This window comes from Polypterus senegalus, chromosome 17 (assembly GCF_016835505.1).
Source record: "Polypterus senegalus isolate Bchr_013 chromosome 17, ASM1683550v1, whole genome shotgun sequence".
In the NCBI taxonomy this organism is placed as follows: domain Eukaryota; kingdom Metazoa; phylum Chordata; class Cladistia; order Polypteriformes; family Polypteridae; genus Polypterus; species Polypterus senegalus.
In genome coordinates, this window is record NC_053170.1 from 13,142,147 (window position 1) to 13,165,536 (window position 23,390).

The 23,390-nt window shown below is 44.7% G+C and overlaps 1 protein-coding gene across 2 annotated transcripts in view; it reads right to left on the reverse strand.

The window, feature by feature from the left end:
- Positions 1-23,390, reverse strand: part of igf2bp1 (insulin-like growth factor 2 mRNA binding protein 1) — a 172,101-nt gene that overhangs the window by 31,342 nt on the left and 117,369 nt on the right. For both annotated transcript variants that reach the window (XM_039739584.1, XM_039739583.1), the window contains exons 3-5: positions 15,658-15,706; positions 8,110-8,161; positions 7,326-7,389 (exon numbers count right to left, since the gene is read on the reverse strand). In XM_039739584.1, coding sequence (XP_039595518.1) covers positions 7,326-7,389; positions 8,110-8,161; positions 15,658-15,706 — 165 coding nt within the window. The remainder of the gene's footprint in view (positions 1-7,325; positions 7,390-8,109; positions 8,162-15,657; positions 15,707-23,390) is intronic.

The following is a 23,390-nucleotide window of genomic DNA, read 5'->3' on the forward strand; positions in this document are numbered from 1 at the left end:
TAGGTCTTAATTGTGTTTGGGGTCATTACTGTGCTGGAAGATGACGTTTTTGCCAATAGGCCCTTTTTCCCGAAGGTACAGCACAATGCATCAAACTCTATTTCTCCTTCTCAGCAGTCATCATTTCATTGATTTTGGACCAGATCCTTACCCTGATGGCTATAACTCACCTCAGATCATGACAGAGCTATCAATGTGCTTCATAGAAGGCTGCAGGCAAATATTAGTGCACTTTTCATTGACTCTTCTTCTGACACACCAACGAGGATAACATCACTCCTTTTAGCTTGTTGTCAATCCATGCTTTATGGTCTTTTGTGCAATGCCATTTCTCTATGCCCTACAAGACTTCCTTATGCAGTCAAAGCACATACTTTGTTGCTGGATGATTCTGCTAGATTCTGGTCAAAGCACTTCATTGGATTTCCTCCTGTCTCATGCTGTGATTTTACAGCTGAGGTGTGTTCCCTGGCTTATGTTCTTTTTCTTTATCTCGCTTATTTTACAGTATTATTTTTACTGTGCTTATGGTCCGCCCTTGTACTAGCGGGGAGTCTGTGCGAAAATAGGTGGAGATAGTTTTAGCAGTTGTGGTTTTGCATATGGGGACAAGTACACCTTGCAAAACATCACGCCAACGATGGAGAAGCTTTGAATCAGTGTGTGATGTTCACTTATGTCAAAACCTAACATTAGAAGGCAAAGGATTATTATTTGCTATCTAAACATTAGAATCCCTGAAGCCTATGGAAAACGTCGTAATCCCGGGCCCCCTTAAATTCCATCGCACCTCCTCATCAGCGTCTTTTGTTTTGCAAATGTGTCCATCAGCCCAAGCAGCCTGCTATCCCATCCCACCTCAATGCACCTCAAGATTCTCAGAGCTCAGGTCTGTTTAACTGGGCATGAGGTGCCTGGAGTTGTAGATAGTAAATAATACATCATTATTTGGAATATATACATTTCATGTGTGTTCTGTGTCTACAATGATCTGGGTAAATGTAGGATGACATGAAAAACAAGGCAAGAAATGCTGAACACACACCTAAAACGGAAACGTTTTCTATGTTATAGTAATAATGACGTGATGTGTATAATACGTGAAGACTAGTCCAAATATCAAATAAACGTGCGCCTTTATTCTAGAATATAACCAAAAAAAAAAAAAATCATTCAATTTACATGTTGCTGTCAATGAGTTGCAAATTCATCCTCAAATGTCAACTGACAGATAACTGATATGTGTTCTTGGATGTTGCAGTGGTAAGAACTGCTGCCTTATAACCAAAAGGTTGCAGGTTCGAGTCCAGTTGTTTCTCCTTTTGAGTAGTGAGCTGCTCTTATTACTTCTATAATATACTGCTCAAAAAAATGAAAGGACCACTTTTTAATCAGAGTATAGCGTCAAGTCCATGAAACTTCTGGGCTATTGATGTGGTCAGTTAAGTAGCAGAGGCGGGTTGTTAATCAGTTTCAGCTGCTTTGGTGCACTAGAGGGGCAACAATGAGACAACCCCCGAAACAGGAATGAATGGTATAACAGGTGGAGGCCATTGACATTTTTCCCTCCTCATCTGTTTTTTCTCTAGTGTTGCACTACTGGTATCATGAGGCGATACTTGGACCCTACAGAGCTGGCACAGGTAGTCCAACTTCTCCACGATGGCACAAGGGCATGAAGGAGATTCCAGGAGACAGGCAGTTACTCTAGGAGAGCTGGACAGGGCCCCTCGTAGAATGTCCTTAACCCATCAGCAGGACTGGCATCTGCTTCTTTTGGCAAGGAGGAACAGGATGAGCACTGGCAGAGCCTATAAAATGACCTCCAGCAGGCAGGCCACTGATGAGAATGTCTCTGACCAAACAATCAGAATCATTCAATTTACATGTTGCTGTCAATGAGTTGCAAACTCATCCTCAAATGTCAACTGACAGATAACTGATATGTGTTCTTGGATGTTGCAGTGGCAAGAACTGCTGCCTTATAACCAAATGAGGGTGGCCTAAGTGCCCAATGTCCTCTAGTGGGCACCACGGAGCTCAATTGGCATTTACCATAGAATACCAGAATTGGCAGGTCCACCCCTGGCGCCCTGTGCTTTTCACAGATGAGAGAACAGGTTCACCCTGAGCATATGTGACAGATGTGAAAAGGTCTGGAGAAGCTGTGGAGAATGTTATGCTGCTTGTCACATCGTTCAGCATGACCAGGTTTGGTGGTGTTGTCAGTGATGGTCTGGGGAGGCATATCCATGGAGGGACGCACAGACCTCTACAGGCTAGACAACGGAACCTTGACTGCCATTAGGTATTGGGATGAAATCCTTGGACCCATTGTCAGAACCTATGCTGGTGCAGTGGCTCCTGGATTCCTCCTGGAGTACGACAATGTCCGACCTCATGTGGCGAGAGTATGCAGGAATTGATACCATTGACTGGCCCCCACGCTCACTCGCCTGACATCAATCCAATAGAACACCTCTGGGTGGGACATAATGTTTGGGTTCATCCAACACTGCCAGGTTGCACCTCAGACTGTCCAGGAGCTCAGTGATGCCCTGGTCCAGGATCTGGAAGCAGATCCCTCAGGACACCATCCGTCGTCTCATTAGGAGCATGCTCCCCCCGACATTGTCTCTCTCTGGGTCTTTGATATGAAATGACCTCAAACTGCAGGTGTGGCCTCATTTATAAAGCTTGCGTATGCACAAAAAGAGGTTCAAAATGTGCATATACAACTTCCCATGCAAACATCAGGACGTATAAAAGAAAACTAGTACATTGATCAATGTGCAGAAGTGATTAAAAAGGCAAATAAAATGTTAGGTTATATTGTAAAAATGATCTCTATCTTTATATATAATACTCTACTGTGTCTGTCCATTTGTCTGTCCAGGATTTAAATCACCTGTGAATCGCAAACCGTTTGACCTATTAACCTGAAATCTGATATGCATATACTATGTGATGATGTCTACTATCCGCTTTTGGGGTGATTATTGACCTCCAAGGTTATTCCTCATTTTATTTTATTTTTTTGTAGAATCAACCAGCAGGGTGGCCGTGCAACACATGCGTTCGGGTGCCGTTCTCATCCCGACCACCTTTGCCGTCTCTACTCCTATCTCTTCATATCTTAAATGAAGATATAAGACTTAAGTGCCAGCTTAAGTGAAAATTTAAGGAAAACATACTAAGTAATTGCAATACAAACACTGACTTAATCAGTTTTAACGGCAAAAGATGCCAACGAAAGAAGAGAAGAAGCGGGCCGCTAGGGTGGAGAAAACAAGAGCTGCTCATGAAGCAGCAAGCGCATCAACCTCTGAGCAAACGACTGCTAAACGTGCAGAGAAAGAGTCTGAAAACTAGGAATGCTCAAGTCAAGCGTAACGTGCAGTGCGCCGTTAATGGTATATATATTAATTCCAACGTCTGTCTGTCTTTATGTCTGTCCGCTTTTCATGAGAGAGCTACTTAATGGATTTAGATCTGTTTTTTTTCTATAATTTTGAGAGGTGGTGTTGGGGTAAGGGTACCACCTCTGAGGGTGCACAAGCAAGGCCAGCACGTTGGCAAAACGAAACCTCCAAAGAAAGTGCCACTCGCTTAGCCGCATATACAGAAATGAGGCGAGCACATCAACAAAACTTTTCCTCCCACCGCTAATGCACAAGTGAGGCGAGCACGTTGGTAAAACAAAACCTCCTAGGAGACAGATGCCCAGAGTAGTTCCTTTAAATTACCTGACATCTCTAAATTTCAATTTTTTTTCTGACGATTTCAATAGTTTCTAGGACACCAGGCTTTTTACAGCACGGCCTTGCACAGCTGTATTTGGAGATTTATTAACTTTTTGCTTTTTTTCAACTGTTTTTATTAGCTGCTATTATTAGCAACTTATCTGGCAATATAATATATACAGTGTGGACAAATATATATCAAGTGCTCTCTTTCTGATTTCCTAAACTTTCTTGTTTAAACTCTTGTTTGATCTTCTTCTTCTTTTGGCTACTCCCGTTAGGGGTTGCCACAATGGATCATATGTCCGCATATTGATTTGGCAAAATTTTACACCGGATGCCCTTGTTTGATACTTTGCATAAATACATTTTCCTCATCAGGATCAGAATTAGAATGATATTTATTTATCAAGGAATTGACTCCGGTTTTGGTAACTCTCCAAGTTACACACCTGAGATAAAAAACAAGATAGAGATATATATATATATATATATATTGTGACAGGCGCCTGGCGTCCGTGCCCAGTCGGTACGCCCCTGCACACACTATTTAGGGGGAGCAGCCTTGGACAGTGCAATACCTTCCCCTGGACGCTAGATGGCCGCCCCTGGGCTGGTGTAGTGCCTCAGTTTCCCACAGGGCTCCCTGGGAATTGGAGTTGGGGGCAGCCCTGTTGGGTCCCGCAGGTACCGGCAGGGGTGCTGTGTTTTGGACTCCTGAGCCCGTGTGGACAACAGCTTCATCACACCTGGAAGTGCCGCCAGATCTTGGTGATCAAACACCTGGAGCACTTCAAGGTGACCTATAAAAGGGAGCCAGCAACCACCACTCATCGGCCAGAGTTGGGTGGAGGAAGACAAGGTTGTGAGGGAGGAGTGGTGGTGCCAGAGAAGAGTGTTTGTGTTTTACTGGTGCTGTACTGGTGTTTGGGACTGTGTTGTGGCTGGGGAGTATGAAGAAGACGTGCCCTCCAGCTGAAGAGGAATAAAAAATCCTTTTATTTTACACGTGCGTCCCGTGTCCAATCTGTGTCGGGTCAGGCGCTATATAGTGCCTTTTACATTATATATATCCATTATATATATCCATACACAGAACCTGTAGACCAGATATTCTTTGTGACACTTGAGTGTAAGGCAGCCCCGGAAGTGCGAGGCTACAGCAATGCAGCTCAATGAGCCGGCAAGGTGGCCCCAAGTTAGCGAGTCAGAGACAAACTCGCTTACCCGCTGATAGACAAGGGGGGCGAGCACGTCCACAAAACAAAACCTCCGACTCTGCATTTCAGTTTTTTTTCTGACGATTTCAATAGTTTCTAGGAGCTTTTTACAGCACAGGCTTACACGGCTAGTATATGTATGTATATATATTTATGTATATATTTATATACTGTATATACTGTGGTCCCCGGCCGGGACACCCAGGAGGACCAGAGGAGGGCTTGTGCCTCCTCCAGACCGCGAGGGGCGTCCGTCCTGATTATGTTGGGGGCCTCGGGTACAGGGCTTGGAAGCCCAGCCCTGTAGGGACCCGTGGCCACCGGCAGGCGGCACCCCGGTGCCGGAATATCCCGTGTGGTCCCCGGCCGGGGCTGGAGCCTGGCCAGGACACCCAGGAGGACCAGAGGAGGACTTGTGCCTCCTCCAGACCGCGAGGGAGCGATCGCCCTGGTTGTATTGGGGGCCACGGGTAGAGGGCTTGGAAGCCCAACCCTGTAGGGGCCCGTGGCCACCGCCAGGCGGCGCCCAGGTGCCTGAGGAACCCTGGAGCCCAGCACTTCCGCCACACCAGGAAGTGCTGGGGAAGACGACAGGGGACACCGGACGGCTTCCGGGTGCGCAGCAGGCACTTCCGCCACACTGGGGTGTGGCTAGGACTGATTGCCGGAAAGCAGCTGGAGCCCATCCGGGTTCCCATTTAAGGGGCCGCCTCCCTCCAGTCAGAAGTGGATGTCGGGTGGAAGAGGACTGAGCTGGAGAGAGGATGGGAGGCGGTCGAGAGAGAGGCACAGTGACTGAGTGTGTGGCCTGGACTTTGGGGAATCGGTGCTGGAGGCACTGGGGTTTGTGCACGTGAGCCAACTTGTATATAGTATTGTAAATAAACGGTGTGTGGTGGAACCATGTTGTCCGTCTGCCTGTGTCCGGGTCCCAGTTCACAATATATATATAAAATCTGTCTGTCTTTCTGTAGGTCTGTCCACTTTTCACAAGAGAACTACTTAACGGATTTAAATCCGGTTTTTTTCTATAATTTGCTTCAACATTCCAGTTGATTTTGCGACCTCTTTTTCATTGCGCTAATTATCATAGTTCGCTTGCAGTACCAATTTATTTGCGTGAATCCGAGAGAGACGCAGTGAACCGAGGGGAGGGCAACGGGGCCTTCCTCATTCACGCGCCAGCCTCAGGGTGTTCCTTACATCCGCTTAGCTAGCGAACGAGAGAACTACTTAATGGATTTAGATTGGGTTTTTTTCTATAATTTGCTTGCACATTTTGGTTGATTTTGCGACTTCTCTCATTGCGCTAAGAATCACAGCTCACTTGCAGGAGCAATATATATTCGTGCTAATCCGAGATAGAGGCAACAGGTTGAGGGGAGGAGAAAGTGTGATGTCAGGAGCAGGAGAGCCAGGCAGGACCCTCCTCACTCACACGCAAGCCTCTGCGTTTTGGAGCGGACCTTGCCTCCGCTTAGCTAGCGATACCTGTTTGTTTATTGATTTTTAAAGTTTGTCCTGTTTCACTAATACACGGGCAGAGCCGCAGGGGACAGCTAGTTGAATATAAATTGAGGGATGTCATGCTCACACTATATAAAGGTCTATTAAAACCAACCCGGGAGAGTTGATTGGAATTCTGGTCACCACGCTATCAAAAAAAAGACAGCACTTGAAGGTGTGTAGAAGAGAATGACCAGGTACATTCCAGGATTTAAAGACAAGTCCAACTATGACAGGCTCAGAGAATTAAACGTGTTTAGTCTTGAGCAGAGGAGACTATGTGGAGACCTAATCCAGGGTTTCAAAAGTCTCAAAGACACTGAGAAAGCAGATACAACAGAATTGCCTCAACATAATGGTGAATCACGTACTCGAGGACACCTTTGGAAATGAACAGGAAGTGCTTTTAGGACTGAAGCCAGCAAGCACTTATTTATGCAGATTTGTGGGTCTCTGGAACTAACTACTAAGACATGGAGATGAAGAAGAAACCTTGACAACCTTTAAGGAGGATTTGGATGAGATGTTGGGCCAGCTTAGCTATTAGCTAAACACACAAGCTTGATGGACTGAATGGTCTGTTCTCATTTGTCAAATTTCTTATGTTACTATCCAATTAGTTAGGGCTTGTCAAATTCTTAGAGGACTATGCTGGGTGCAATCCCACAAGAGGCCAGTAGATGGCACCCATAACCCAACAGAAGGCAGCGGACAAGTTTTCTGAAATCTTCTGCTACTGGTCGTGGTCGATTGAATCAGTCATGTGAAATGGACACAATTTTTAACCCAAAACTACTCCGCCTGTGAAATTAATGCACAGTTAGATACACAAAAAAGGAAAGCCAAGGGCACTTACTGTCTGGCCTGCTCTCTTGTCCCGTAGGTGACATTCACCACAGCAGTCTCGCTCTCTGTGTTTACTGAAAAGCAAGAGAAGAACCAAAGAGTGAGAAAAAGCTGCTCATAGGCTTGGAGTGACCAGCTGTATTCTAGATTTATCATTTATAGAGGAATTTCATTCTGGACTTTGAAAAACAGTGGGCACAGCATTGATTTACAGCTTCAGGAATCAGGGCTCAGTTCCTGTACGGGTCTCTGGCTGTGTGGACTTTGCAAGGTCTCCATGAGTTCATGTGCAGTTTTCCCCATGTTTTTGTTCCACACACTAAAGACGTGCGTGTTGGGTTAATTTCCAGCTATTAAACTGGACGTGGAGATGTTAGTCAGTATATTCTGCCCCGGCTCATGCGGTCACATCAAAGTATCCTTCCTGCATTTTGCACAATATTGCAAGAAAATACATTGGCAGGTTTAGTAAATGGAGAGATGAAGATGTGCCGGTTAGCTAAACTGAAAGCCGACCCCTTTAGGCTGGGATGTGTTTAACTAAAATGAATGCCAAAAATCAGTTTCAAATCAAATCAGGCCGAGCTGATGACGCATAGACAACAGCACCATCTGACTCCTGAGGCTCTGAACTGCTTTGGGGTAACCAGCTAGACATGACTGGATGAGTCCACTCTGGATGTGTGTGACATTATCATTAAAGTTGGAATGACAAAGGCTCCGGGTGTGTGTGAGATGTAATGTCTTCAGGGTGGTAAGGCACTCAATGCCCAAATGCCAGGAATCTACTGTACCTTGTTCACAGTTATCCACAGTGCCATATTGAGCCAGCAGACCGTCAAGTACCTGGAGAAGAAGAGAAGTCGTCAAACTAAATTGCAAAAGCTACATAAAATATCACTGAACAAAAGGCAAAATGTGATTTCCAGAACCTCTCTGCAGTGGACTCTATACCACCACATTAACTGGTGCAGGATTAAGGGGCTCCTTGTGTGTGAATGTAGGCTGTGCACACATTTGCTCCTCCAACAAGTCAAAGAAGTCTACCAGACACTTAACTCTCTTAATTTCCACTTCTAAGGAGAACCTGGACTTCTGTTCCCATCCAGATGAGAAGATTAGGCTCACATTCACTCTCCCCCTTCCATGGTCACTCATGAGAAAGCTTTTCACATATTGACTCCTCAAAGAAGGTCCTCAACATGTTCCATCATTCCATCCTCTTTTGCTCACAATCACTCCCTATTGTACGATGTCCTTCCACCTACCACTCATGAAGAGGCCAGTCACACCATGACAGTTACAGTGTTAGTTCACCACAAAAGGCAAACCATGACATCAGAGGTGTAGTGAGCGATTGACTGCAGGAGGGATCAGAAACTACATGAATCGTGATTGATCAGTTGGAATTGCCCTTAAAATAAAGTGCTCAAAAAAATTAAAGGAACACATTGAAAACAGATCAGATCTCAATGGGATTAAAAATCCTGCTGGATATCTCTACTGATAAGGACTGATATGGTAATGTGTTAGGAACAAAAGGATGCCACATCCATCCATCCATTTTCTAACCCGCTGAATCCGAATACAGGGTCACGGGGGTCTGCTGGAGCCAATCCCAGCCAACACAGGGCACAAGGCAGGAACCAATCCTGGGCAGGGTGCCAACCCACCACAGGGATGCCACATCATTTGATGGAAATAAAAATGATCAATCTACATAGGGCTGAATTCAAAGACACCCCAAAAATCAAAGTGAAAAAATGATACAGCAGACGAGTCCATTTTGCCGAAATTTCATTGCAGCAACTCCAAATCATACTCAGTAGTTTGAGCTACATTATTTGTATGAAAATGTGCTATATAAATAAATGATGTTGTTGTTGTTGTTGTATAGCCCCCGCATGCTTGTATGCATGCCTGACAACGTCTGGGGGTCATGCTCCTAATGAGATAACAGATGGTGTCCTGGGGGATCTCCTCCCAGATCTGGACCAGGGCATCACTGAGCTCTTGGACAGTCTGAGGTGCAACCTGGCCGAGTTGGATGGACTGAGACATAATGTCCCACCCAGAGGTGTTCTATTGGATTGAGGTCAGGCGAATGAGCGTGGGGGCAGTCAATGGTATCAATTCCTTCATCCTCCAGGAACTGCCTGCATACTCTCGCCCCATGAGGCTGGGCATTGTCACACACCAGGAGGAACCCAGGAACCACTACACTAGCATAGGGTCTGACAATGGATCTAAGGATTTCATCCCAATACCTAATGGCAGCCAAGGTGCCGTTGTCTAGCCTGTAGAGGTCTGTGTGTCCCTCCATGGATATGCCTCCCCAGACCATCACTTTACCCGCTACCAAAACAGTCATGCTGAATGATGTTACAGGCAGCATAACGTTCTCCATGGCTTTTCCAGACCCTTTTACGTCTGTCACATATGCTCAGAGTGAACCTGCTCTCATCTGTGAAAAGCACAGGGTGCCAGCAGTGGACCTGCCAATTCTGGTTTTCTTTGGCAAATGCCAATCGAGCGCCACTGTGCCGAGCGAGCAGTGAGAACAGGTGCCACTAAGGGATGTTGGGCACCATGAAGTCTGTTTCTGATTGTTTGGTCAGAGACATTCACACCAGTGGCCTGCCTGCTGGAGGTCATTTTGTAGGGCTCTAGCAGTTCTCATCCTGTTCCTCCTTGCCCAAAAGAGCAGATACCAGTCCTGCTGAGGAACTTCTACGAGGGGTTCTGTCCAGCTCTCCTAGAGTAAATGTCTGTCTCCTGGATTCTCCAACATGCCCTTGCGACTGTGCTGGGAGACACAGCAAACCTTCTGGCAATGACAGGCACGTATTGCTGTGTCATCCTGGAGAAGTTGGACTACCTGTGCCAGCTTTGTAGGGTCCAGGTATGGCCTCATACTACCAGTAGTGACACTGACCGTAGCCAAATGAAAAACGAGTGATAAAACAGATAAAGAGGGGAAAATGTCAGTGGCCTCCACCTGTTAAACCATTCCTATTTTGGGAGTCGTCTCTTTGTTGCCTGTCTAGTGCACCTCTTGTTAATTTCATTAACATCAAAGCAGCTAAAACTGACTAACAACTTCCTCTATTACTTAACTGACCAGATCAATAGCCCACAAGTTTCATCGATGTGATGCTATACTCTGATCAAAAAGTATTCCTTTAATTTTTTTGAGCAGTATATATTTCGGGGAGGATTCAAACCCAAAACCCCTTCCTCTGGCTTTGCCTATATTTGACATATTGTCTCCTGTTTCCATCCTCAAGAAAGTGTTTTCCACAGATTTATGGTACTTAAGTATGTATACACCACCATCCACTTTGACTTCTTCACCCATCTGGTTCTCCCAAAAGAAATATTCTGATGAGGTCCTTCATGCATTCAAGTCTTCATTCATAGCCCCCCTCTCGTGATGGCTACACACACATCCCACACACTCACTCTTTTATTGCTAAACAGATTTGAACCAGCCGCCCTCTGAAGAGCTCCTTCATACTTCACTTCTCTTTTCAGAGTGTCCTCTGGTGGTGGCCACCTGCATTGCCCTCAACAGGAAGTTCCATGTTCACACCTTTATCACTAAACAGGTGGTGAAAACCATTTTATCTCTTCTCCAGCTACCTCCCAATTCGCCATTTTCTCTAATATATTTAGTTTCCAGCCTCTAGAGGTCATTACTTCTTTACCTCCAAACCAGTCCCCTGAGTGGGTACTTCATCCTAATTTTAAGATGCCAGTCAGACATCTTTCTAGAGAAGGTCATTTGTAAATTCCTTCCACATCAACAAAGATTTTCACATGTTGAGTTTTCCAACAGCCACACCCTCGCTCCTTCACCTGTTAAGATGTCCTCCAAATGTTTAGTTCTCTACCCACCAGTCACTGCAAAGGTAAGAGCTTCTTGTGGTAGCCACTCACACATTTGGCCGTTTACATGAAACGGACCCTCTAGATGTTTAGTTCTCTAAAACCCACACTCTGTAGAGACTCTATGTCAGGTGTCTTCAGTTATTGTCTTTGAGGGCTGCAGTGGCGCAGGTTTTCATTCCAAAAAGGCCTAGCAAGTACAGAAACTTGGCATTTAACATTATCTAGCCTGTTAGTGCTCTCATTCTTCCAGGACAAATCTTTATCACGTTGCAGATTTTTTACTTCCTGAGAGCATCTCTGTGGTCACTGCAGCCCTCCATAACATAACTGAGGAGTCCTGCTCAGTTTACTCCTGGCAGTGTCCCTCAAATGCTGTTCCCCAGGAGGCCATGCAACCATTCATTCCCCTGTGCAGCATCCCTTCCAGAGTTGATGTAGAACAGGGGTCTCAAACTCCAGTGCTGGTGGGCCGCAGCGGCTGCAGGTTTTCATTCTAACCCTTTTCTTAATTAGTGACCTGTTTTTGCTGTTAATTAACTTGTTTTGAATTAATTTTAATTGACTTGTTTTTTTTTTTTTTTAATTTGTTCCCCTGATTGTTCATCTGATTGTTCCCCGATTGTTCCTCTGAATTGCTTCATTTCTTTCCTTAAACGGCACCCAAACAGAAATGACATGTGAAGCCAGTGAGCCAATAGAAGACCAACTAAGTTAGGGCCTCAAACTCCAACCAGCTGCTTAATCAGGCGCTGATTCTTATCGTTAATTAAACTCGTTCTTTAATTCCATGGCTTGTTGCTGCTCTCATTGTGTGATAGCAGACATTTCAAAAATTGTTGATTTTGTCTTATCTAAGAGCAATGTTAGAATGTTTTGGGGACCCGAGCAGATCGGCATTCCTGAGACCTTCATCTTTCTTAATTTTCAGATATTGTGTGATGGTCTCCGTTTGCTGGTCATATTTTGGCTCATTTTATATCTCATTATTGTTTGACTGCTGATTAAGGAAAAAGAAACAATTAAGGGGTCTGAGTCTTCAAGAACAAGTCAATTATAATTAGGTCACTAATTAATAAAAGGGTTAGAATGAAAACCTGCAGCCAGTGCGGCCCTCCAGGACCAGAGTTTGAGAGCACTGATGTAGAGGCTCTCTAACAGACCACCTACAAAATGGCTCCCAAGGGAGATCTTATGCGTTTCCCATATTCTACTTCCCTGAGGAGACCCCTCAAACATGTATTCCCTCTAATTCTTCAACAGCCATGTTGTGCAGAGTTAGTTCTTTATTCAGGTGGTCATCACAACTGCTCACTAGAGGAGGCCAGGCACACATTTGCTCCTATACCTCAGCAGGCCCCTCAGAATCTTTTGCCGTCCACCAGTCAGACTTCTAAGAAAACATAACGTACTCAACCCACTGACCCCAATTCAAGGTGGGGAGTGGGCTGGAGCCTCACTGGGTACGAGACAGGCCACTCAAACGCATACATAGCATATGTTTGGAATCACCACTTAACCAAAACCTGCACGTCGTTGGGGAGGCGTGTGGATACCCAGAGGACCCTGGAAAAACAACACCATTACTAATAATGACCAGTTGTAGGACTCAAACCCACAACACTGGAATATGAAGCAGCAACGACTCCCATTGGACCATCTGTTACAGTACAGTATGTGCCAGCTTGGATTTCTGCATATTTTCGGTTTTATTGTTGTGCTTTATAATTTGAGTTAATTTTTCTTCATCTTTCTACAGTATGTAAATTTTGTTATGGTGATTATTCCATAATTATGTACTGTCCCGTTACATTTTTATTGTGTTTTGGGGTGGAACCCTCCAGGTTGCTGCTAGGATCACCCACTGCCTATTTATGGAGTCAGAGAGAGAACATCAGCAGCTGATCATTGTGGCTGTTTACGAGGATTTTTGTTTCTCTGGAATTCGGTGGATCGTGGGGGATTTATTTGCTTGTTTCTTGGATTTGCCTTCAGACTGTGGGTTTGGACTTGCTTGCCTTGGATTGCCTTTTTTGGCACATCACTTATTCTGATTTTCACTCTTTTGAACATTTTGTATTGTCCTAGTTTTTTTTCTCATAAAACTCATCGTTTCGAAAAAGAGTTCAGAATGTGCAGACCTCCAGTCTTCAAGTAAAGGTGGTTCGTGTAGAGCATACTGAAGTTTTTTGGCGAGACAACAATTGGCAATAATTGCGACAGAGCGCAGAATTCAGTTCCTCTTTGCGTTAACCAGGAAATCTCGCTCATTCAGCATCAACGTGTTTCGCTGTGTAAAGAGTTAAGTTTCGTCAATGAGCTGCTTGACGCCCACTCCAAGACGCTGAGCGACAAAGATTTGGCCGAGATGACCAAGTCAACGAGCGAGGAAGATAAGGAACAAGAGGACCCAGCACAGGAAGAAGACGCTGGCCTAACTCTCGAGCGTCTCGCGACCATTCTATGAATGGTAAAAGATCGATAGATATCGGTTGAAGAATGGGACCCGCAAATGATTCGTTATTTGCAATTTAGAAATGCTCTTGATGACGCCATGGAAGTGTATAAAAACCTCCCTATACAAATGAAAAAGCAGCGCCAGCAACTGCCCATCACGATGTTCCTTACCCGCAAAACACCACCTAGTACACCTTCAGTGGAAGAAGAAACTCCAGACGACAACCGCGGTGCTACACAGTCGCCTGAAGAGGCTCCTTTCGAAGAGCTGTAACGTTCTCCTTTGTTAAAATTAAACTCATCGTTATCAGACAAGTCGTCGTGTCACTGTTGGTGAGTACCCACAACTAATTTTCTACGTACTTAGTACATGTACGTACGTTTAGTGTAACTGTACACACATTTTACTGTATACAGTTTTTCTTGCACTGTACGTATTTATTGCTGGTGGCCTGTCTATCGTAATGGCTGTAACATACGTGATAGTGGAGACGCTCGATATCTTTAAAATAACATTTAGGTTTTACTGTATATAAACAGTAAATTAATACATGAAATTAATACATAATTTCAACAAATCTTACCTCATATCTAAGAGAATATACAGGGTTTATGCTGTATAAATGTGTTGGAAATGTTTATAAGAGTGTGGGAGAGTTTATAAAGGCTTAAAATATATAAAAATAACCATATAAACATATGGTTTTTACTTCACGGATTTTCACCTTTCGCGGAGGGTTCTGGAAAGCAACCCCCGCGATCAAGGAGGGATTCACTGTAAAACCATCAGCCGACAGCGTTACCCATCACTTCAAGGATTTTTTCCACTGCCCATTGTTGGCTAAAGTCTATGACATTTGCATTTTCATTTGTTTTCTTGTTGGCCAGAGATGCTTTCATAAACAATGTGAGAACGCTAGTGAAGAAAATGTAGAAGTAGCTGGACATAACCCAAGTGACTGTAAAAAACTGTCATTCACTCCTGTGTTTAGAGTGCCCTCTGGTGGTCATCAAGTTTACCCTGTTAGGAGGCCAGGAAGACATTTACCGTATTTCCCCAACGATAGGCCGCAACTTATACAGTACATTAATTTTACAAACCTGCGTATTGGGTACAGCTTGCTTGAATGGGGCAGCCTATCTAAAAACATTTTGGTCGCCATTCCTCGTGCCTTCGTTTTGATGGCTATTGTTAAAACTATCCGATTGTCCTCAGGCTGTTTGAGAATCCATTCTTTAAGTCGCTTCTTTAAGTTTGGCCAATTTGCTTTACTTGTAAGCCTTGCAGCCTGCACGGTGGAAGCGCGTGCAAAGCTTCCTTATCTTTCCGCCAATTTCTCAATTGTTTTTCATTTACTTCAAAATGGCATCCAGCTGAACAATTGCCATTTTCTTTCGCGAAAGCAACGAGCTGGAGCTTAAATTCTGCAGCATAGGACTTGCGTTGCGGGATGATATCGGTAAGTGCAAAATATTATCAATTTAATTGTTCACGCTCAACTATAATGTCACTATAGAGTTGCAAAGGCCCACAGGGGTGTGCCAATTTAGATGCTTTTACTTCAGATTGGAAAAATTCAGTAATGCCGCGGCTAATAACATGGGGCGGCTTATCTTAGAGTTTTAAAATATAAATGAGCATTTTTTGCGGCTTATAGAATGGGGTGGCCTATAATGTAGGGCGGCTTATCGTTGGGGAAATATGGTACTTCTTTCTGTTAAATAGGCTCTTAATAGTTAGACTTCCACACTTATGACTGCCAATCTGTCTTCTGTCTAGAGGGCAACATCCTTACGCTTATTTCCCTTCCTAGTGGGATCTCTACAATCCCCCCACCTTACCCCCATATCAATATGTCTGAGGAAGTCCACTTCTAGCTGTTTGTTCATCACTTCTGAGGAAAACCCCACAGGAAGTTGTCCCCACTTAGCACCTCCCACATGCTGCTCTGGTGACTTGTCTATCCCTCCCTTTTCCAAAGTATTCCCACACTTACCTCCCACTGCAGATGGGGCGGAATGTTCCTGATCTGAATTTTACGTGTCCTGCAACAAAAGAAGGGGGAAAAAAAGGCCTGGTTAGATATAGGCAAACAAAGTCACTGTAATTGTCCATTTGGCTCAGGGGGTGGGGTATAAAGGAACTTAATGGCTGTCACTCCATCACCTTTTCCTTCCTTTCAGTTTTATGGCTTCCCCGTCCAAGTTTGAGCCCAATAAACCACCCTCCCCCATTATTCGACAGTTTGCCCTTTACAAACACCTCTCCGCAGGTCACTTTAGTCAAAGTGGACATCACAAACCACACTCTGTCACATTGAATTTCTGATATCTGTGTTAAGATTCCAGCAAAATGGAAAGCTGGATGAAGGATAAGTATGACCGTTATGTAATATAGTCCAAGAAATGCCATCATAGAACCATAAAAAGCTGCTCAGTTACCCACTCCTATGTAAAAGTGGGCACAGCCCATGCCACCTAGATTTCTTGTATAAGTAGCTCATCAAAGGTGACAGTGACATCATAAAGGCACCTAAATGAGAAGTTCTGAGTGGGGTGCTCGTCCGTAGTTGGCACATAGATGCATATGCAGTTGCATACACTTTCCTTTCAGCTGCGTTCTTTCACTAGTCCTGAAGTGGAAACTGGACGGACACCATAGTGAGACTGGAAAAGACGCTGGATTGGCATCTGTATTTGAGTTTAGTAATTGAAAGCTGTTTTCCCTGGGCAAATAGGGTACAAAACTGACCCCAGAGTTTGCTTTATTCACAAAGCCAGTTGAAACCCTCCTGAATAGACATCTCAGCTCTCCAGTTTCCACTCATTCTGTTTATACCTGGCACACTGGGCATAGTAGTGACAGCAGAGCTCCTATCACTAACAGTTATTTTGGCAATTGAAATGTAGTGGGCAATCAGCTCCCACCAAATACACATTCACTGCCATGTCTAATACTTTTTAGATGAAACAGAGTTGGTCACGATGCCCATTTCCTTGGTACTGGACACTGGACTGTCCTCTGGGTTGATTCCTCAAATGATTTGCTCACCATGGGAATATTGGGCAGTTGCACTGCCAACTGAAACAGGCTTTCTGTGTGCACTGGACATTAGACTGAGCTCTGAATTTGATTATTTACTTTTACTAACCATGCCAAAAAAAAAAGTTACAGTTTTTGTTTTTGGGTGAAAATGTAATTTGACTGTCATTAGAGTAGGACTTGCAGCCAGATGTCGATAGATAGATAGATAGATAGATAGATAGATAGATAGATAGATAGATAGATAGATAGATAGAAATAAATGAAGGGCACTATATAATAGATAGATAGACAGATAGATAGACTAAAAAGAAAATGTAAAAAGAGAGAAAAAACGTCCAACTCGGTCATTACGTACACAGTGAGGCACTATGCTGGCATATTGCCATTGGCATGAAGGAGCCCCAATGGCTTTCTTGACACATAGTCATACTGGGTATTGTATTGGCATCGGAGCTGGATTCACTATTTGTTCTTCTCCAATTGGGTAACACATTGCACTACACTGATGCCAGATCCATAAAATTGCTAGCAGTGGATTGAACAGGGCATTGGGCTGACATCAAACCTGAACTGACTGCCAGTTCTGTTTATTGTTTGCACAACTGGGCATTACATTGTCATCTAAGCTATATTTCCTGCCAATTCAATTGCCACTTAAAATTGGTGGGCACACTGGTCTCTTTCCTCATGTCACCATATGTTTTGCGAAATGGGCCCTGGACTGGTGATGGGTGCACTTTCAGGTATATGCATACTGTGCTGTTGTGGGCATTGAACTGGATTTACTGCCCGCTACTTTTTTTTTCTGGACACTGAATTGGTGTTCAAGACTGATTTTTGAAAGTTGTTTTTAGCCAAGCTGTGCCAGTCTTTTTGTCAAATAGGCACTGGACTGTCACTAGAGCTCAGTAAACTGCCGCGGCTCCCCATACAAAACTGATCTGGGCATCACATTGACATTTGAGCTAGATTCATTCTTGGTCTGTTTCCAGCAGGCACTACACTGACACTATAGCTTAACTGGGCATCTGAGCTGGATTTATGGCTCATGCCACTGTCTCTGGACGCCAGACTGACCCAAAGGCCTGATTCTTTACATTTTGTGGTCATACTGGGCACACTGGCCATGGCTTTCCTGACACAGCTTTAGTGACTGCAGTTTTGCCATCAGGGAACACAATGGGCAATGGTGTATCACTAGAGCAGAATACGCTGCCAGTTCTGTTGATGAAGAACAATGCATTGGCATCTGAGCTGGATCAAATACCCATTCTTTTCATATTAGATTAACTGGGCACTATGCTAACAGCAACCTTTGATGCCCTGCCAGTTGTGCGTGCTCAGCTGGACTGTCAAACTGAATGAATGGAGAGTTGCTATATTGGATGCCCGGGAAAGCACGAGCAACAGGGTGAGGACACCTAAGGAACAGGTGCTTACCCAGTCAGGTGTGCCCTCGAAACATCTGTGAAGGTTAAGGAGAAGGAGGTATTGACACGGGCTGCCGTCTAGATGCCTGCTGCGGTCAGAGTCTTGCACGTGGCACGTGGCTGCTTCAGGGTAGGCTGGCACACGTTCCATTCACTTCAATATAACTGTTTAAATTACACGTGTGAGTCACAGTCATTTAAATTTATAAGATCAGCCCGCAGCTGGTATTCACTTTCACTTTCATTCATTGAAATGTTGGCACTGTGACATGCTTCCATAGCTAAGCATGCCATCTGCTGTTATGGGCCTGGCGCGACTGTTCTGTTCCCTGCCACTTTCATCCTTAGGTGTCCTTCCTATCTGTCAGTGGCCCTGGATGTTAACTCCTCTTATTCTCCCTACATAATGGTGGGTGAAGTTTTTAGCATGGCAAATAATCATTTTTAATGCCCCCTTTGGATGCCAGCTACATCTCAGTGTTGAAGGATTGTGTGGCATAAAGCTGGATGCATGCCTTTTCCTTTGAGCTGTTTTTAAACCCGCACAGCTGCCCGGCACAAGCCAAGTGCCCAAACTGCCAAATGAACCTGCTTCTTCACTCTACAAGATGAGAGGCACAACTGGCAGTGTGGGCATGTGGGCTGGAAAGACAGAAGAAGCAGTCGTGGGCTTCACCATCTCCATTTCATCATGACATACAACTCTTTTCACCCAGAAAGAATAGCAGTCAGCAGGCACAGCCCATGCCACCTATAGACTCTTCTAAAATGGGTACTGGATTGGCACCATTAAAAAGAGTGGGATCCTCAATCACTGGCTAGCCTAATATATTTTTAATATTAGGCACAATGTTGTGAGACAGCACAGTGGTTAGTGGAGCTCAAAAGGGAGCAGAGAGGTCTCCTCGGGGACAACAAGACTGCACTTTATTAGCAAACAAGGAACAAGAATCCCGGGTGGCAGCCATACAACAATCCGTCAGCTGGCAACGCTTCTCCCTTTAATTACCGGCACCACTCACTACAAAGCTTAATGAGTGTGCAGTGGAGTGATGCCCGCATGCTGCTCTGCGCTTTTGGCTTGTGCTGTGCTTTGAGAGGAAAGCAGCACTGATGTAGGGTGATGCCTGAAATGACAGCAATGTGACACTATGGTGACATAACCTGCTGAACCTCCAAGTGTAAACCTTCATTCTATACACAATGCATTTAAAGCACATAGTAATGGGCGCTATGGGAGAGGAGCCAGCTGCAGTAGAATTCTATTGTAATATGGAAATAAAGAGAACCCACTTTAATGTGCACCATCTCAAAGTCAGAGGGAGAACATAATAATAATTTTTATTTAATAATAAAAAAATATGTCATAGCCATCTACCCATTATATAGTGCCTTTAATGCCTACCATTCATTAATCATGGCTATCAGTTTCATGTTCTCTCCTCAGGTATTGTGTCTTAGTAGTACACTGACTATCACTTATACTGTATATATATAACTATATATATATATATATATATATATATATATATACACACACACACACAGGGCCAGTCTGTCTGTCTGTTATAGAGTGCTGGCCAGTCTGGCTGTCTGTCTGTTATAGAGTGCCTATCTGCCTACCTGTCTGTCTATCTGTTATAAAGTGCTGGTTGGTCAGTCGGTCTGTCTGTTTGTCTGTCTGTTATAGAGTGCTGGTCAGTCAGTCTGTCTGTCTGTCTGTCTGTTATAGAGTGCTGGCCAGTCTGGCTGTCTGTCTGTGTTATAGAGTGCTGTTCAGTCAGTCTGTCTGTCTGTTATAGAGTGCTGGCCAGTCTGACTGTCAGTCTGTTATAGAGTGCTGGCCAGTCAGTCTGTCAGTCTGTTATAGAGTGCTGGCCAGTCTGGCTGTCTGTCTGTGTTATAGAGTGCTGGTCAGTCAGTCTGTCTGTCTGTTATAGAGTGCTGGCCAGTCTGACTGTCAGTCTGTTATAGAGTGCTGGCCAGTCAGTCTGTCAGTCTGTTATAGAGTGCTGGCCAGTCTGGCTGTCTGTCTGTGTTATAGAGTGCTGGTCAGTCAGTCTGTCTGTCTGTTATAGAGTGCCTATCTGCCTACCTGTCTGTCTATCTGTTATAAAGTGCTGGTTGGTCAGTCTGTCTGTTATAAAGTGCCAGTCTATCTTTCTGTCCAACTGTTATATAGTGCCTATCTGCCTACCTGTCTGTCTGTTATAAAGTGCTGGTCGGTTTGCCTGTCTGTCTGTCTATCTGTCTGTGTCTTATAAAGTGCCAGTCTGTCCAACTGTTATAGAGTGCCTGTGGCCACTAACTTCTTGTTAGGGACTACTACAGTAAGCCATTCACTTATGGGAGTTCCAGTTCCAGTACTATAAGCCATGATGTAAGGGCCAGTTAGAGGAGCGTCAGCTCCATGTGTAGCTCATTATGTACACACTGAAGTTTATCTCAGACTGCTGCTGGTCCCTGTGGTGTTTCCTGCCCTCTCTGCTGTCAAGACCTTACAGGTCTGAATTGAATGAAGCAGGTTTGGCGATGAATGAATGAGTCTACCAGTTGGGGGCATGTGGACACATTACTAAAAAAAGAATGAAGGACTTTTGAGATGTTCTTCCAAAGGCAGTTATAAGGCAGGCAATGGCGACTATGAAGAATGGAATGGGGATAGTCAGCTCTCCAAGAGTTAACCCTTCTGGAATGTGTGGAATGTCTCCGAGATCCTCAGCGTTGCCGGAATTGTTTTGAAGAGACACGCCTTAATCCTGGCCAACCTCTGAACTTGGTATGTTGCACCTCCTGCCAAGACTAAAACCCCAGCCCTGCTCTCTCCTCCCGAGTCCCAAACATCCACCCCCCACCCCCCTTGCCTGCTGGGTGCATGGGGCAGCATGTCCTGGTATCCAAAAATAACCTGAAACAAGGACAATAAATCAGTGACTACATTCATGAAGCTCTCTCTCTCGCACACACACAGCTACAGGCCTTTTCTGAAATGCCATTCAGCCCTCCACTGGTGATTCAGTTTTTGGGGGCTTGGTACTCGGACTACTTGTGGCTCCTTACGAAGCGCTCTCGTTGTATCTAAATATGACAGCCGGTGAACATTGTATCTAAATATGACAAATGGTGGGCATTACAGGTGTGAGGGTATTGATGATAACGATAACCTGCATCCCCCTCCCACCTAAGCCCCCAGCCATAGAGTATGTAGTACTGGAAAGACTGAGATGTGGTCACCGGACTTTTCATTAAGTAAAGACAGCCGACAGAGCACTGGGACCCCTTGTGGCCACCTGAAAAATGACACCACCGAGCCCAACTTACTTTAAGGGAGCAGGAGGCCATATTAATGAGCGGCCTGCCTGCTCTTGTCCAGTGAAAACAAAACCTCACCAACTTTCTGTCGTCATGGAGGAATATTTCTGCTTTACTCCCAATTCACAGTGATTTACTTCTGAATCCAACATTCCAGAAAAATTGAAAATCCAGGACACCCTTTGTACACCAAGAAGGACATATGAAATATCGCAGTGATAATTATATGGCAGATTACTAATTGGCCTTGCACGTGGAGTATTTGGTGTATCCCCCACGGGTGTAAATAACCACATGGACAAGAAGTGACACTGGACCCCAATAACCCAGTACAGGGACGGGGACACTGCACTGGACATGGTGCCATCCTTTGGATGAGACATAAAATCGAGGTCCTGACTCTTTGTGTCAGGGGTGGCCAACTCTGGTCCTGGTGGGTTGCAGTGGCTGCAGGTTTTCATTCTAACCCCCCTCCTAATCAGTGATCAGTTTTCACTGCTAATGAACTCCTTTTCCCTTCATTTTAATAGCCCTGTTTTTAAGGATTCAGTCCTCTGAATTGATTTGTTTCTTCATTAAATGGCAGCCAAACAGAAATGAGATGTGAAACGAGCTGACAGATGAGCAGCTAAACTGGAATGTCAAACTCCAGCCAACTTCATCCCAACCAGTTTCTTAATGAGAAGCCAATTCTTGCTGTTTAATTATTGAATATCAGGACTTGTTGCTGCTCTCAGCAGGCTGTTGATTTTCTGTTTTTTTTTAAGACCACCGTCAAGATATTTAGGTGACCTGAGCAGACCAACATAACCGAGACCTTCACCTTTCCTTATTTTCAGGTGAGCTGGTCTTGTTTTGTGTCTCATTATTGTTTGGCTGCTCATTAAGGAAACAGAAACAACTAAAGGGTCCGAGTCACATCAATTAAAATGAAGGCAAAACAAGTTAATCAGCAGCAAAAATGGCTCACTAATGAAGAAGATGGTTAGAATGAAAACATGCAGCTACTACGGCCCACCAGGACCAGAGTTGGACATCCCTCATCTATGGTCATTAAAGATCCCTGGCATTTTTCAAAAAGAGTAGGGTGTATCCCGATGTCCTGGCTAAATTGCCCCCCACAACCTGGTCATTCTGTCCCCCTAATCATCCCCCGGCTGTCTCTCTCTCACCTCTTCACCACCTAACAGCTAATGTGCGGTGAGTGTACTGGTGCAAAAATGGCTGCCATTGCACCATCCAGGTTGGTGCTACACACTGGTGGTGGGTGAAGGGAAAAGCACAATATAAATTACAATAGGCGGGCATCCTGGCTGGGATGGAGCACAGACAGGGTGCCAGCCTTATGATTCCAGGAGGTACAAGGCCAATATCGTCCTGTCTCACCCCAAGGGCAGGTAGAAGATGCCAACACAATAGTGGGTACATGGGCATCCTGGATGGGTCAGACCCAGGAACAATACCCGGTCGGGAGGCCAGTATATTGGAAAGACAGGAGAAGACAAACCAGAAGGACCACGGGCTCCACCAGAGACAATCCATAACAGTGTGGTGCAGACCAGTGACTAAACATGGCAAAACCAGGCTACATTGAATAGTCAGGTATGCTGAAATTGTCATTGGTGCCAGTCTGCCCACCTTACAGGACCTTTATTTTTCCAGAGTCATGTAACGAGCTAGGAAAATCATTCCTGGGCCACTCACATCCGGGCTACCACCTCCTTGAACTTCTTCCATCAGCCAGGCGTTATAGATTAACAAACGCCAACATAAACAGATAGAACAATAGGTTTTTCCCCACAGGCCATCAAACTCACAAATGGTTTTATTCAGCAACCCCCCCATTCCTCCGCACCACCACCAACGTCTTTTTTCCCAGTGTTTATTTCAGCATTTCTTGCACTTTGTATATATATATTTGGGTGGCACGGTGGCTCCGGCA